Genomic DNA, 16,570 nt, shown 5'->3' with positions numbered 1-16,570 from the left:
GTCCTGGGGCCGTGTTTATTATTTAGGCAGCATCAAGTCATGCTGTTGGGAATAAGCTATCTTAGGGCCAGTGAGAGAATAGGGCAGGCCTGTCTCTTCACTCAGTCCTGAGTATGGAGTGGACTTAAGTCTCTTCAGTGGCATTGATAAACTTGTTTTACTTATTTCTGGTTAAAAATCTCTTCTTCCATTTCCCGACAAGCAGTGATGGAGGAAGGAGCTGCTGAGATCATGAGATTATGGTATTTCCTAGTTAACACAGTCAAGCTGAACTTTTGGGCTATCATAACACATTATGTTTATGTGGTGCTTTTTTAACTTTAAAAAAATTTTTCTTCTCTACTGTTTAATTCTGCCCACCCATCTACTGTATTTGCCAAGTGGAGCGGAGATTAAACATATTTCAAAGTTAGTAAACCTAAGACAAAGGTGAAGCGAAATACAGTTAGGGTATGGCCCCCAAATCTCCTCCTTCATTCCAGCACAGGTTCTGTGATGCCTTGCTCTATCTAAGCCTTAGTTTCATATTTGCAGATGAGTACTTAACCAAAGAGAGAAACACAATTTAATTCTAGACTGCTGAGGATAGAGGTGTGTTGACAACCTTATCAAATCTGATTTCTTTTCAAGGATGAATTGATCCATGAGTTAAAGCAGACACTAAATGCTATCAAATTAGAAGAAAAAGGAGTCTATGTCCAGGCATCTACACTGGGTTCTTTGGAAGCTCTACTGGAATTTCTGAAAACATCAGAAGTGCCCGTAAGTAACTACACCTCGCTCCACAAGTGAATGGTGGTTGGTCGTGGTTTTTGGTGCCATCGCCATTACCTGATACATACGGATAAACATGGAAACTCCCATTTTTTCAGTATGCAGGAATTAACATTGGCCCAGTGCATAAAAAAGATGTTATGAAGGCTTCAGTGATGTTGGAACATGACCCTCAGTAAGTAATTTCTCTTGCTATGAAGGCTTTCATGTTACGTAGCTATCTTAAAACTGTCCTATCTTAAAAAACTGTCCTCTGTGACATACTCTGTTTTTCACTGAATGGTCTTTGATGTGTTTTAACCTTTTAGGTATGCAGTAATTTTGGCCTTCGATGTGAGAATTGAACGAGATGCACAAGAAATGGCTGATAGTTTAGGAGTTAGAATTTTTAGTGCAGAAATTATTTATCATTTATTTGATGCCTTTACAAAATATAGACAAGACTACAAGAAACAGAAACAAGAAGAATTTAAGTAAGTTACTGTTTTTATTTGAGTCTTTGTTAATGAACATGATTGAGAATTACTGAATTCCAGAAAGGGCTGTAAACAGCAAAATCATGGCATTTACTCATCTACCAGAGGCTGCATCCTGAAATGGTGTGTTACAAACCAGAAACCCAACATACTGGGGACATTCCAGCAGTATGCAAACAAGTCTTGTCTGTGACTTCAGTTTAATAATCTTGGCAGACTTGGGTCTTGTTAATGGGTTCGTAGTTATTAAATGTAGGGACTTTATCTTGCTCATCTGGGATTATATAGATTGGAAGTAACAAAACTTGAGTGAGGAAAACTGGGAAATAAGAGATTCTGTGGGAGAGAAGTCCATTCCTGTACCAAACTTTCACTCAAGCACTCACAGTACCTACATTGCTGCAGTGGTAGAGGAGGGAGGCATCAGCAGAGAACCAGGCCAGCCTCCCTCCTCCTTTCCCTTTGAGACAGGGTCTCGTTCTGTCACCCATGCTGCAGTACAGTGGCATGATCATGGGTCACCCCAACCTCTGCCTACTGGGCTCAAGTGATCCTCCCACCTTGGCCTCCCGAGTAGTTGAGACTACAGGCTCGCACCACTATGCCTGGCTAATTTTTTGTATTTTTGGTAGAGAGAGGGTTTCGCCATGTTGGCCAGGCTGGTCTTGAACTCCTGAGCTCAAGTGATCCACCTGCCTCTGCCTCCCAAAGTGCTGGGATTATAGGTGTAAGCCACTGTGCCTGGTCTGGGACATGCTCTTATTGCAGGACAATTGACACATGTTGAGAAGTGCTGAAAAACCAAATAAAGCAGGGAAGGGCCTAGATAAGGAGAGGAGGGACTGTGATTAATGATGTGGTTTGGGAAGGCATCTCACCTCTTCAGACAGAGTAAGCCACACAGGCACATGGGGAGTGTCCAGAGAGAACAGCAGTGCGAGGCAGAGTGACCAGAAGGGACAGTGATAAATGAGGTCAGAGAGGGTGGCAGGACCTGTATCGTCAAGGATCTTACAGGCCATGGGAAGGATTGAGCTTCTCTGAGTTTTGCAAGAAGCCATTGCCAAGGCTGTGTGTTCACAATCAGACTGGTTAACTGGGTTGTTATGTGGATCTTGGGTTGTTAGGAAGTCAGTGGCAAGAGCCTGTCAGGAGGCTCCCATAGTCCAAGCAAGAGGTCTAGGTGATTCAGACCACAGTGATGATAGGAGTGATGGCGTAGTTTGGGATACATTTTTAAGTGGAGCTTACTAGCAAATATTAGGATTTAGACTGGTATATGCTCACTTTAGATCATGAAACCTGAAGTGAGAAGAATTCTACTTAACAAGACTGCTGGAAACTTTTAAAGCATTTTAAGCGTGTGCTCAATAAGCAGGGTAATTATGTAGTGAGCCTTTTGGATCAATGGTTTGAGAACGTGGTGGAGAAAAGGAGGGTGATAATATGGTCTGATGCCTATGTGATCCCCCAGTAGCCTACATATGTGCCAAACGAAGACCTGCCTGTCACCAGGTACTGCCTAGGTTCTAAGCCCCAGACTGTGGCTGACATCTTCAGCAGCCAAGCTCAGTGTTTTAGACTAGGAACAGAATGCTCCTAGACTAGGAACAGAATGCTCCTGTGATGCAGCTTCTTTTGGAGGTAGGGCTTTAAAAGAGAAGAAAGCAGACTTGGGAAGCAACAGAATGGGGAGGAGGAGGTTAAGAACAAGGAAGAAGCGCCCTGGGCATGGGGTGGCCCTGGGCTGCAGCACCCTGCCTGCCCCTCTCCTGTGGCCGCTGGGGAAAGCTGCTTTCCTCTAATGGGAGAAGCCTGATGTTCAGCTGCAGTTTTTCTTTTTATGTTTAAGTGATTCTGTAAGCTTAAAATTCTTTTCTTTTTTCCTTTCAGGCACATAGCAGTATTTCCCTGCAAGATAAAAATCCTCCCTCAGTACATTTTTAATTCTCGAGATCCGATAGTGATGGGGGTGACGGTGGAAGCAGGTCAGGTGAAACAGGGGACACCCATGTGTGTCCCAAGCAAAAATGTAAGTTCTAGTTGTACATTCTGTGGGTCATTTCTTAAAGCACTAAATGAGTGTCCAAGAGTCGTACCAACACAGCTTTGTGCCTGTAGTTCACAGTACTGTGCTGTGTATTTAGTGTGGTCTCCACCTTCTTAACAAATGTTTCAGTGTTTTTACCTCAGTAGGAAGAAAATGTGGTAACTTTAAAACAAGCAGAGCCTGTCACCTTCTGTTGTGCTTCAGTATTGGTAAATATCAGTGCTCCATAGTCAGTGTTGACTCAGTGCTGATCTCAGTGCTTCAGTTAATTGGGGCTCCAAGGCACTTTACATTATTGCCTTTTATTTTATTTTGAAAGGTTTCAAGCCTGTGGAAAAGTTTAAAAACTAGTATAATGAACACTCATGTTTACCTTCCCTTTCTGTCAGCATACCTAAGAAAAATTAATAATATTTCAACAATATCCTATAATTTGCAGCCCTCAACATTATTTCACCAGTTATTCCAAAGATGTTTTGGTAACTCTCCCCACCAGTCTGGCCCAGTGCCCTGCAAGCTGCATTGCACTGGGGCTTGTTTTGTGGCTGAGCCTCAGTCAAGAACAGTCCTCCATTCTTTTTGAAGTGTCCCTGTTGTTTTGCAAATTCCTCCTCCATTTGGATTTATCTGTTTCTCTCCCTCCCAACTAGACACAGGTTAGAATTACTGGAAAGACACTCATGCAGTTTCCCTGTGTGCCTGCCTCTTGCATGACCCAGCCTGTCTGACCGCTGCTGATGCTCTGATTTCCTGGGGAAAGTGCTAGACGCCAACCATCTCCATTAGAAACTTGCCCCTTTGTAATTACTCTGTAATCTGTCTGGTACCTGGAGTTCCTAATGGATATCCTGTTTCTCAACAGCCTTTATCCCAGTGCCTTTAGTACCCACTGGCAAGCGTTGCCTAAGTCAACTATTACGTAGATGGTTGCAAAATTGTGGATATACCTGTCCCCCCATTTCTTACAAAGAACCTCTTCCCACTGACCTTTTTATTGAGTCATAGACTCAGTGGGTTTTTTTTTTTTAAATATAATCCATTACCTTTATTCTTTTGATACTCAGATTTTCTAGTGTGGTCAGTAGGAGCTCAACTGGCTCCTGTATCCTTGACACACAGCAGTCTGAGCATCATCTTCCTTTCTGGTTGAGATGTTCCAGCCTCATCTAGTACTTTCCCTGGCCCAAACCTGGTTCTTGTAATGGGCAATGGCACTTAGAAGTTGTCATTGCTTTTCTACCATTTCAGTGGACTAAGCCTGGACATTTATTTGTGTTACTTTCTATGTGGCTTTGGCCTCCTAAACCAACCAGAGCTCTCCGTGTTTTCACTCTTACTCTCCTGAATCTTTTTCTCCACAGAGGAGTCAGGGTTTTTTGCCCCAAACTCTGAGATCACATCACTCATCTGCTCACAGGCCGTCATTCTTAAAATTTCAGGATTGGTCCTCACTCTGACTTCATTCCCATCAGCCACTTCAAGCTCATTCCTGACTCACACCCTTTGTGCCTGCTGATCCCTCCTATTACGGCACCTGTCACGTGAAATGGTAGAGCAAAAATAGGAAATGACATTGGGTCAACAGGGCACTTGGAATGTTTTGCAAAGCACATTATCTCCTGTCATTCTTACAACCATCATGAAGGGAATAGGGTGTTGGTGGTGCCAGCCTAGTTTACCAAAATGTTACACCATGAGACCTTAAGTGACGAAAGGATTGCACTGCCATGACTTTTAAAACAGGCTTTTGCTCTAGTTCTTACTTCAGCTATCCAGCCATGGCGCCTGTGATTGGCATGAATTCTTCTGCATGCATTTTAATTTGTTCTTATTTTATAGTTTGTTGACATCGGAATAGTAACAAGTATTGAAATAAACCATAAACAAGTGGATGTTGCAAAAAAAGGACAAGAAGTCTGTGTAAAAATAGAACCTATCCCTGGTGAGTCACCCAAAATGTTTGGAAGACATTTTGAAGCTACAGACATTCTTGTTAGTAAGGTAAGTATTTCAGCAAAAGTGGCACACTTTAAGCAACAGGGAATCACTCTTCTTGGGTCACCTGTACCTAGTAGCCCCTTGGGCTTCAGTTTGATTGTAGAATCTGATGGGACTGGATCCCCCATTAGGGCTTGACCTCTAGCTGGGCCTTGTCTGTTGAGGAAGTTGCTCTATCAGGAAAGCAGCACCAACAGAGAAAGCTAGGACTTTTAGGTCCCCTTGTGCCTGACATGCAAACCAGATGTGATTTTGGAATTCTACTCCCTTAGGCAGGCAAGCCCTGTTTTTTATTTCTGCTTAAGCTTTTTAGTACAGTGAGAGCGGGCATCTGGGGCCACAGCTTTCTTTGGCACGTTTGTTATGTTCTGTTTACCCTGTTTGTGCCTCGGGCATTGCAGATCAGCCGGCAGTCCATTGATGCACTCAAAGACTGGTTCAGAGATGAAATGCAGAAGAGTGACTGGCAGCTTATTGTGGAGCTGAAGAAAGTATTTGAAATCATCTAATTTTTTCACATGGAGCAGGAACTGGAGTAAATGCAATACTGTGTTGTAATATCCCAACAAAAATCAGACAAAAAATGGAACAGACGTATTTGGACACTGATGGACTTAAGTATGGAAGGAAGAAAAATAGGTGTATAAAATGTTTTCCATGAGAAACCAAGAAACTTACACTGGTTTGACAGTGGTCAGTTACATGTCCCCACAGTTCCAATGTGCCTGTTCACTCACCTCTCCCTTCCCCAACCCTTCTCTACTTGGCTGCTGTTTTAAAGTTTGCCCTTCCCCAAATTTGGATTTTTATTACAGATCTAAAGCTCTTTCGATTTTATACTGATTAAATCAGTACTGCAGTATTTGATTAACCAAGCTTCTGCAGATTTTGTGATTCTTGGGACTTTTTTGATGTAAGAAATACTTCTTTATTTATGCATATTCTTCCCACAGTGATTTTTCCAGCATTCTTCTGCCATATGCCTTTAGGGCTTTTATAAAATAGAAAATTAGGCATTCTGATATTTATCTGCTTTGTGTGAAACCATGGTGTAAAAGCACAGCTGGCTGCTTTTTACTGCTTGTGTAGTCACGAGTCCATTGTAATCATCACAATTCTAAACCAAACTACCAATAAAGAAAACAGACATCCACCAGTAAGCAAGCTCTGTTAGGCTTCCATATTAGTGTAGCTTCTCTCCCACAAGTTGTCCTCCTAGGACAAGAATTAATTATCTTACAAACTAAACTATCACACTACCTTGTATGCCAGCACCTGGTAACAGTAGAGATTTTTATACATTAATCTTGATCTGTTTTAATCTTGATGTTTTGTCCTAGAAAATTCCATCATACACACATTTCCTGATATTTGGGCTTAGTGCTTCTAAATTGTTGCAGACACAAAACTTAATGATTCATTCGTAGTAGTAATCTGTAGCTAGTTTTAGGGTTTTGCTGAAGTCAGTGTGGGGGTGTTTGTTTGAGGAAAAAGTTCCAAATATCCACTAGCATAGAATTTTAAACTATTTTTATTTTAAAGTTATGGCATAACATATAACATAAAAATATTTTATAATATTTTATATACGTTTGAAAAATCTATACTGTTCTTTTTTATCATCAAAGTTTCTCAATGGCCAGTAGAAGCAAAAAGACACCACCACCTCTGATCTACGGGACATAATGTTCCCAGGAAAAAAATCTTTCTTCAAGTGGTTGTGAGGGTGTTTCTAATTCAAACTATGTAGATTTCTCCGCATGGAAGAAGTAGTAAAGATTTTCTTAACATGCTCCTGTGTTCATGCTTGGAGACAAGAATAAGATGGTTTAGAAGCTTTACCCTTTCTTGGAACAAGTAGAATCCCGGTCTGAGACCTCTCAGGAATTTCAGAGCTTAGCAGTCTGGCCTGGAGGTTTTTCAGCCTTTTAGTATAATAAACAGTAGTTGCTTCCTAGAGTTGAGTTTTTAAGGATTCACAAAAAGGAGCCTGTACAAAATATACATACAGTTCTTTATTAAACAACTGTAAACACTTCACTGTAAAAATCCATAAAACTTTATAAACAAACATTTTGTAAATAGAATCTATGCTACAGTAAAATAATTAACACAATTATTTACATGCAATACTGACAAATTTGGCACTTTTTGAAAAGAAATGTACAAAACACTTGCTTTAAAAGAAATTTAAAATTATAAAAACTCCGAGCATTACTATCATGCAGTTTGCAAATACCTCACAAGCACTTATGGCACAGCTATCAGAGAGCATCAGGCTCTCTGGTAATATTTATGTAACTTTTAATGTGCTTCCATAAGTTTGTTGTAAAACCACCTGAACATTGTCAAGAATAAAGTCAAATGCCATATTCCAAACCGATTCCACCGATTGCTGCATCAGCCTAAAGGTGGGGAGAGAAGAAATGTCATTAGGAATTAGGAAAGGTCCTTAAGACTAATTATTCCTTTTTATATATAAAAATTGACTTTGGCAAAAAAAAAAGTCCTGGCCAGGTGCGGTGGCTCATGCCTGTAATGCCAGCACTTTGGGAGGCCGAGGAGGGCGGATCACCTGAGGTCGGGAGTTTGAGACCAGCCTGGCCAACATGGTAAAACCCCGTCTCTACAAAAAATAGAAAAATTAGGTGGGCATGGTGGCACATGCCTATAATCCCAGCTACCCGGGAGGCTGAGGCAGGAGAGTCACTGGAACCCAGGAGGCAGAGGCTGCAGTAAGCCAAGATCCTGCCACTGCACTCCAGCCTGGGCGACAGAGTGAGACTCCATCTCAAAAAAAATAAAATCCTAGAACACTCAAATTTTTTTTTATTTTGTTTTGAGACAAGCTGTCAATCAGGCTGGAGCCATGCAGTGGTGCAATCATGGTTCACTGCAGCCTCCACCTCCCAAGTAACTGGGACCACAGGTGGGCACCACCCCCCCCCCCAGATTATTTATTTTTTGTATTTTTCAGTAGAGATGGGGTTATGCCATTTTGGCCAGGCTGGTCTCAAACGATCCGCCCACCCCAGCCTCCCGAAGTGAAGTACAGGCGTGAGCCACTGTGCCCAGCCCACTTCCTATGGTTTTTTAATCACATGTAAGACCTTGAGGGCAACATATTTGGAACCTTATTTACTACTTAGTCAACATGGCAAAATAAAGGATATCACTTTCTCATTAACCCTAATGAGTACAGTTTCCCAGAAAGTTTAAAACAACTCAGTACACCCTCAGCCATTGTGACATGCCATTTTTTCCCATTTGATAAAAAAAAGTGATGAATTACTACCTTTTCATGTATTTTATAACTAGATCCAGTTTTTCCAAATCTTTTTCTTCTATTAGATCAGTACAGTATTTCACAACTTGGAGAATGTCTTCTTCCATTGGATCTAGGAAGGGGGAAAAACTTCAAATGAGGACCAGTCTTTTTGACTGGTCAGAGATCTGCATGGATAAAGGAAAACTGCATTTCTACAACTATGTCGCTAACAGCTATCAAAGGAATGGGCTTTGTTACTTTTCAAAGCAAGTCCCAGAATTTAAAAGATTTGGGGGTAGCTGCTTTAAGCTTATCAGAGTTAGAGAAATGGGTTAAATCTACATAGTTTAGTCTGTTTATGTTCTCAAATCATGAGACGACTACATCTCAGCCTTGGGCCATCTAACACAGGCCAAGCCAACCTGAAATTGTAGTTATCCATTCTCTGAGCAAGGTCTTCACATCATTGAATTCAACAGCTCCAGCTAGATTGGGTGCTGGAGGTCTCACACAGCCAGCTGGGTCAGACTGCAAACTAGAAAGGCCTGGCACACCTGAAGTAGAAGCAGAGAGTTCTTCCTGTTAAGAAAACAAAGGATAAAATTGCTATATTCACACATTATCCAGGTATATTAAGATCTCATAAAGGTCAAAGTTAAGGAATTACCAGGGGTTTCTCTGCAGGAGGTCCTTCATGTTTTAGAAACCCATCAATTAACTTCTGGGGACTGCCACAGGCCCCTGGCAGAGTTTTTGCAGGACTGTTAAGCAGCTTGTTATTCAAAGGACTCTGAATCCTTTTTGGTGAACCGATGGTTTTTTTCTTCTTGTTTCTTTTCTTTTCTTTCACTGCTGCCTTTAGATGAAGTAAAGGATTCTTTGGCACTAAGAGAAGATGGATATAAGATCCTCAACAAAATGACAGTATGGATAGTCTGGATGATAGTACATTGGGTTCTCTTTTCTCCTCCCAAATACAACAGGCTCCCTAGCCTACACCTCCCCTCCTGCCCCAAGTGAGAGGCAGTGAATGGCAATGGCCCAAAGTACAGGCTCTCCAATTCTCTCTTTGCTTTGCCACTTACTAATTTGACCTTTGGCATGTTGCTCATCTATGATGGGTAGTACTAAATGTGGGTTTGATGTTTGTGATGCATTTTGAACCAACATCCTTTAATGTATTCATCTCAAAGGACAACTAGCTGAACAAGTATTTAAGACATTTGTGGTAATGTCCTATTCCAACTTTTTAAAAAGTAAAAAGTGGTGTGTTTAAATCCTGGAAGTACAGACACAAATCCAACTAGAAATATGATGATATTTACTCATACTGTATACTTCAGATATTATCCCAATATGAAGAGCTCTTAATGCAACAGCTTAGACTTTGCCCATTATATACTGCAATAATTAGACAACAGTGACTCCATTACTCTTTGTCTTCATTTTTGTTACATGCCACTTCCAAGGCTCACCAGATGCGCTGGCTGACTGCTGGTGAGTGCTGTTCTCGCCCTGCCTTTGTCTTTGATCATAGGCTGCTTTCAGCTCCCTTTGAAGTTCAGCAGGAAGGGCAGCAAATACCTCAGGGTCCACCTAGTGGAAAAGACGAGGTCAAAGTCAAACCTGAACTAATTGTAGATGGTAGCTGGTTTCTCTTTTTCACAAAACAGACTTTGTTTTCAAGTCTCACTTTTCTGATCTGTACGAATTCTTAACAGTTCCCCAATATCAAAGCTGATTACATCTTCAAAATGGTTAGAGCAAGAATAAGGAATTAAGAGCAAGAATAAGGAATTAAGAGTACTAACTTAAAGAAACCCACTACAACAGCAGAACCTGGGCAAAATGCACTAGTAGAAAATGGGAAGCAAAACATTGAAACAGGGACTCAGGTTGTTAGTGTCCCCCATGCAGGATTATACATCTCCGCTCTGTTGTATTCAAGTGTGGCCATTGATGTGTTTGCGCCAGATCAGTGTGTTTCTGTCTTAGCATGCCCTCCCCCATCTCTTCCCTGCTGCTTCAGCGGGAGGCTGCTCTGTGTCTACATCCTGCAGATGCAGGAGATGGAGACAAGCCCACTCTCCCCTCCCCTCCCCTCCCCAGTGGATGTGGTGTCAGATACAGAGGAGAAAGGGAAGTGAGACAGGTCCTAAGTTGGAGCAGGGGGGTGAGAATATTGAAACTACAGCAGAGGGTTCCCATATTTAACTTACCTGTGAAAATGCTGGAAGGGCTATTAAATTTATTCCTGTGTCACTGTTCGATTCTTGAGGTTCTGGTATTTGCAACAAGACTGTCCCAACTGGTTGTGGCAAAATTCCTGTATTACAGCCATTTACTGGTTCTTTCTTTTTGTTGCCATGTGACTCTGCTTGCTGGACAGCACAGACTTGCTCTACTTGTTCCCGGAGATCAGGTGGAAGTGCTTCTAAAACAGACTGATCCAGCTATAAAATGCCAAACATATGAGTAGGAAGTTAAAGCATGCTCAGAGATGAGGTGTTTGGGAGTTAACACGCCACTTTAAATTTCAATTTGAATACTGTGGATAATCAATGTAAGGTACAGACCATCAAGCTAGGAAAGCCACCTCCAAATCAGCACATTTTTGGAACGTCTTGGCCTTTTGTCATTGAAGCCTGAAGTACTATGTGTAGTCTGGAAGGAAGTGTATATACACTACCAGCCACTATCACATGACCAGGTAAGTCCAAATATACTCACAGAATGTCCTGCAATTGGGGCCAACAGATATGAATAGCCTTGGTGAAGCTCAAATTAGATCCCACCCCGGGGAGGGGTGAAGGCCTGAGGCACATGTTAAAATTCTGGACAGGTAACAGTCCTGGGTCAAAAGTTCACCTTTCAGATGAGAGACTGCCCAAAAATACAAATAATTCTACTCTGAGAGCAGCACACTGGAAGAAAGGGTTTCTAGAAGCTGAATTTTCTCTTAATTTACAGGACAGAATCCACTGTTCCTTTGGCCAGGGCCTACCTGTGCATCCACATCTGGCCCTTTGGAAACATGCAATCCCATCAACTGGGTGGACCAATCTTATCTTGCCAGGAGTAACTAATTGTGGGTATCTGTCGCCATACAAGCATATCAGCATTGCCCTTTCCCCTAGTTTTGCAGCCAGTATTTAACATCTCCTTCCGCCTCCTTCCATGCAGGGGGAGCAGAGGCACAAATAAACTTGCCCAATATAGCTTAAGGTGCTACCTTACTTTCAAGGACCAAGGGATGCCAGCAGTATATCACATGTACAGCCCACACAAGCTGAATTAAACCATCCAAATCTCCAGAGACCTGTTTGCAAATACTGCAAAAACCCTTCGACATAAGGCCTCTACTTCACCACTAATCACCAAAGCTGCCTTGCTGAATACAGTAAGTCTGCATGATGACCACTGTCACAGACAATGGCAGTCCACAGGAGGACTGCCTTTCAGCTATGCTTTACAACTTGCAAGAGTGGCAAATCTTTGCAAAAGCACTTTCACTCAACCCAATTATTGCTTATTTAGAATCCAACATCATGATCTACCCAAACAAGTGGCCCGTTCTCCCTTTCTTGGTTAAACGGATGAAGAAATAAAAATGCCATTTTCATTTGTAAACTTGTATTTTTGTATTTATATTTAGGAGTATAAAATGTACTTATATTTAGGACTATAAAAATGTACCTGGGAAGGTGACGGGACCTCTATACTCAGGTTAAGTCTTGACTGCACACTGACAGGAGAATGTAGACCATTCCATTTCCCTGAAGACTCAGCCTTGTTAGTATCAGGACTGGTCGGCAGATGTGCAGGAAAAGGTGGCAAGAAAGTGCAAGTTCTAGAAGCAGATGATATTTCCAGATCCACAGCAGCCCGAAATACTACAAAAAGAAAATATATAAAATAGCCTCTTCAGATCATCGGGCAGGGCCTTTAATCCTCTGTCCATTACAAATAAAAAAACTTTATTACTGATTCATCATAATGAAGAATATAAATTTTTAAAATCACATAAAGCTGTGTCCATTTTAAAACCAACTGCCGTCTTTCCAAGGACATAAGCAGCACCTAAAAAAGAACCACATTGATGACCACCAACCTTCTTTGTGCTCCTCTTCGGTGGATTTCTTAGCTTTCTGAACTTGGAAGACATCACGGACAGAGTATGACCCACTAGGAAAGTGGCGTGACTGAACTGATGGGCGACTGGGACATGTGGAAGGGTTCAGATTAGTTGGAACCAACTGATTGACGTGAATCCCAACCTAGAACCCAGAATAAAGAGTATGCTTCTAGGAAAACTAAAGTGAAAATATGAATTCAGCTAAGCAAAATCCTCAGCAAATCCTTTTCACTATCTCCTAGATCCTGTTTCTAGAATAAAGGTAAATGAAAGTATTCAAACAGCATTCTATATGACTTATTACAAAAACAATTTCTAAACTAGCTAGTGAGTGGTCATTCATCTCAAACTTCAGAGTATCCAATTCTCCCAAAATATACCAAAAGATCTTTAAAATCAGAAAATCCAAACAACTGGAATACTGTATTCCACTGATGTTCTCGTCAACTAAGGTTTTAAATTAGGATAAAAAAAAATTAAGAGAGGACAGTCTACTTGGGAACTTCACTATTTTTATCTTTTTTAAATGAAATACTTCTCAAAAAATATTGGTGGGAGTGATGAACAGCGGGTACACTGCAGACCCCTCCATAAAGTGCCATTATAACAGTATTTCAGGGAGAAATCACAATTACAGCTGGCTTAGTGACTAATCCTTCAACAAAGCCCACATCAAGCCAGAACAACCCTTTACTTACATATGCACACATAAAACTAAACCTACAAAGGTTCTTTTTTTTTTTTCTTTTTTTGAGACAGAGCCTCACTATGTCACTCAGGCTGGAGTGCGGTGGCACGATCTTGGCTCATGCAAGCTCTGCCTCTTGGGTTCAAGTGATTCTCCTGCCTCAGCCTCCCGAGTAGCTGGGACTATGAGGCATGCACCACCACACCCGGCTAATTTTTGTATTTTTAGTAGAGATGGGGGCAAGGCGCAGTGGCTCATGCCTGTAATCCCAGCACTTTGAGAGGCTGAGGTGGGTGGATCACCTGAGGTCAGGAGTTTGAAACCAGCCTGGCCAACATGGTGAAACCTCATCTCTACCAAAAATACAAAAAATTAGCTGGGCGTGGTAGCGGGTGCCTGTACCCCCAGCTACTCGGGAGGCTGAAGAAGGAGAATTGCTTGAACCCAGGAGGTGGAAGTTGCAGTGAGCCGATACAACGCCATTGCACTCCAGCCTGGGCAACAGGGCAAAAACTGTCTCAAAAAAAAAACAAACCCACACAAAAATCTATGGTTTTGACATTTTGATGCCTCTTGCCTGTTTCAAAGGCATCTTGATGTGCCTGTGGTTTCACTCCCTTCTAGGTCATCATACAGCAGACAGCAGAGTATGTTTCTGATTAAAAAGGAACTTAAAGGTACAAAATTTATGTATTCATATTCCTCACAGTCATATCTACTTCTAGGAAACAAGAACAGGGAAGACATGTATATTAGCCCCTGGTTAATTAGGGGTACCTTGGAAAAGTACAGTAAGAATCTAAGAAAATTATTCTAAAATGAAGGAGGTCAAAATGGAGGAAGTCAAGAATTTTTGTTTCTCTTTTCCTTGTATTACAAAGCAGCTAAAGACCTACATATATAAGTCCCTATACACCAGCAATAACCCTTTTGAGAGCAAGCCTCAAAAATGAGAGATACATTACACAAAGTCAGAATTTACAATGTTACTATACACTTACCCCTCTCATATCTGATATATTTAGTTTCATTGTATGAAACATGTTTAGCATCGCCTTTCCAATTATTTTTGCATTATCTGTTGCCTGGTCAAGAGTTACAGTCCTGTAAGTGATAGAATTAAAAAACAAAAGCTTCATTCCATATGTATTCACTAGTACTAAAGTAGTATGGAACTGTTTAAAAGAGTTATAGAAAAGTTGTAAACAGTTACAGAGAAGATTATAAAAGTGAATGCCATAGTCTCCCTTCAAGGAAGCCAGAAATACCAAATTAGTTACATTGGCAACCAAGGGGGAAAGAAAAATTATGGAACACTGGAACTTTAAGTTAAAAACCGTAATGGACACTCAGGTCAACTAAAAATAAGTTGAGAAATTTAGAAAAAGGTAGATTTTAGCTAACATATGCACAAATAAATACATATTTTCCAGCTAAAGCACAAATGAATGGTAAACACAATGTTCCTGATTCCAAGAGAAGTTTTAGGTTCCAAGATTATGTATGCTGAGGTATAGCAAATTTTCAGAAGAGAAAGATAAATTCTCTGTATGTTGTTTCTTGACTCTCCTTTCATTGTGTTTACAGTACAGCCAATAAGCAATTCTTAGATCTTTAAGAACTCTTGAAGGAGGACCAAATGGTCCATCAGCATTATTAGGTCTCAAAGATGTGCTGACCTCACCCACCATTTCCTTCAGAGCCTTTTGAGCTTCTCTGGCATGAGCGGGCTGTCCCATTGCAAACAGAATTACTAACTCAGTAACAGATTAACAAATTACTACCAGTTCTCTTTCCAAAGGAAAGTTATTTCGTGTTTTGGATGATCCTTTCCATGTATAATGAACAAATGAAGTTCCAGGCCTTTAAACAAGAAATATTCCCAGAAAAAATTATTATAAATTGAATTTGATTTTCCCATAGAAATGTTTAAGAAGATAATCACATTACTTCATCTGCTTATAGAAATAACCACTAAAAGCTGGGCACAGTGGCTCACACCTGTAATCCCAAAACGCTGGGAGGTCAAGGCAAAAGGATTGTTCAAGGCCAGCCTGGGCAACAGAGTGAGATCCTGTCTCTACATAAATAAGTTTTTTAAGTAAATAAATGACCACTATTTACTATTTGAGATACATGTGTATCATAACAGGTAGGTAAATATAATTCAAGATAACCAACAGATAAAAAATGTATTTTATAAATTATGTTGTCTAATTGTAATTTATAATTCCTGCTTTCATGGTAACTTGGGAGTTTCTCTGTTTAAGAGCAGTCATCTCACGACTTAGCAATATCATCATATACATGAATGCACCATGTATGGTTGGCATGAGCTAATCTTTAATGAAACTATACTTCATATTATAAGTAGCTTTCAGTGTCAAAAGTCTCAAAATTTTGGTTTCACAGATGAAATACAGTGCAATATAAAATGACATGTAAAACCATGCATCTTCATATTGGTCACGAATCTTACATGAAGTTTAATATTAAGTAGTTGGCCCTGACATAAAAGACGAGTGTTTCAGACCGGGCACATTGGCTCATGCCTGTAATCCCAACACTATGGGAGGCTGCGGTGGGCGGATCATTTGAAGTCAGGAGTTCAAGATCAGCCTTGCCAACATAGTGAAACCCTATCTCTACTGAAAATACAAAAATTCGCTGGGCATGGTGGCATGCCCCATAATCACAGCTACCCAACAGGCTGAGACAGGAGGATTGCTTGAACCCAGGAGGTAGAAGTTGCAATGAGCCGAGATCGCACCACTGCCCTCAGGCCTGGGTGACAGAGCCAGACTCTGTCTCAAAACAAACAACCCCCCCCCCAAAAAAAAAACAGCGTTTTTAAATGCTTTTACCAGTTTTCAGACATTACAGTGATTCATTCATCTTTTTACCAATTAAATTTATACACCTATGTAAATGAAGTTGCTCTCCTTCACCATCATTTTTCTAGCTACTATAGTCTGCCTTTGTGTATCATTTTTTTGAGACAGAATGTTGCTCTGTTGCCCAGGCAGGAGTGCACTGGCGCGATCTCGGCTCACTGCAACCTCTGCCTCCTGGGTTCAAGCAATCCTCCTGCCCCAGCCTCCTGAGTAGCTGGGACTACAGGCGAATGCCACCATGTCCGGATAATTTTTGTACTTTTAGTGGAAATGGAGTTTCACCATGT

At 41.0% G+C, this 16,570-nt stretch overlaps 2 protein-coding genes across 10 annotated transcripts in view; one reads left to right on the top strand and one right to left on the bottom strand.

The window, feature by feature from the left end:
* The window catches only part of EIF5B (eukaryotic translation initiation factor 5B), a 62,193-nt gene extending 56,024 nt beyond the window's left edge, over nucleotides 1–6,169 (top strand). Inside the window, exons 19-24 of one of the 2 annotated variants that reach the window (XM_003805399.6) lie at nucleotides 631–762; nucleotides 873–949; nucleotides 1,083–1,247; nucleotides 3,144–3,282; nucleotides 5,140–5,301; nucleotides 5,700–6,169. In XM_003805399.6, coding sequence (XP_003805447.3) covers nucleotides 631–762; nucleotides 873–949; nucleotides 1,083–1,247; nucleotides 3,144–3,282; nucleotides 5,140–5,301; nucleotides 5,700–5,807 — 783 coding nt within the window. In that variant the 3' untranslated portion in view covers nucleotides 5,808–6,169. Of the gene's footprint in view, nucleotides 1–630; nucleotides 763–872; nucleotides 950–1,082; nucleotides 1,248–3,143; nucleotides 3,283–5,139 lie in introns of both variants that reach the window. The other variant, XM_063594773.1, reaches the window with a different exon arrangement.
* Nucleotides 6,170–6,813: 644 nt separating this feature from the next.
* REV1 (REV1 DNA directed polymerase) overlaps nucleotides 6,814–16,570 on the bottom strand; it is an 89,502-nt gene continuing 79,745 nt past the window's right edge. For all 8 annotated transcript variants that reach the window (XM_003805400.4, XM_008970912.4, XM_055107608.2 and 5 more), the window contains 9 exons: nucleotides 14,391–14,493; nucleotides 12,678–12,843; nucleotides 12,263–12,459; nucleotides 10,786–11,019; nucleotides 10,042–10,162; nucleotides 9,234–9,451; nucleotides 8,989–9,145; nucleotides 8,594–8,696; nucleotides 6,814–7,703 (listed from right to left, as the gene is read on the bottom strand). In XM_003805400.4, coding sequence (XP_003805448.1) covers nucleotides 7,592–7,703; nucleotides 8,594–8,696; nucleotides 8,989–9,145; nucleotides 9,234–9,451; nucleotides 10,042–10,162; nucleotides 10,786–11,019; nucleotides 12,263–12,459; nucleotides 12,678–12,843; nucleotides 14,391–14,493 — 1,411 coding nt within the window. In that variant the 3' untranslated portion in view covers nucleotides 6,814–7,591. The remainder of the gene's footprint in view (nucleotides 7,704–8,593; nucleotides 8,697–8,988; nucleotides 9,146–9,233; nucleotides 9,452–10,041; nucleotides 10,163–10,785; nucleotides 11,020–12,262; nucleotides 12,460–12,677; nucleotides 12,844–14,390; nucleotides 14,494–16,570) is intronic.

The sequence above is a fragment of the Pan paniscus genome, chromosome 12, assembly GCF_029289425.2.
Source record: "Pan paniscus chromosome 12, NHGRI_mPanPan1-v2.0_pri, whole genome shotgun sequence".
Classification (NCBI taxonomy): domain Eukaryota; kingdom Metazoa; phylum Chordata; class Mammalia; order Primates; family Hominidae; genus Pan; species Pan paniscus.
Note: the sequence above shows the minus strand (reverse complement) of the source record. Positions and strands in the feature narration are given on the sequence as shown.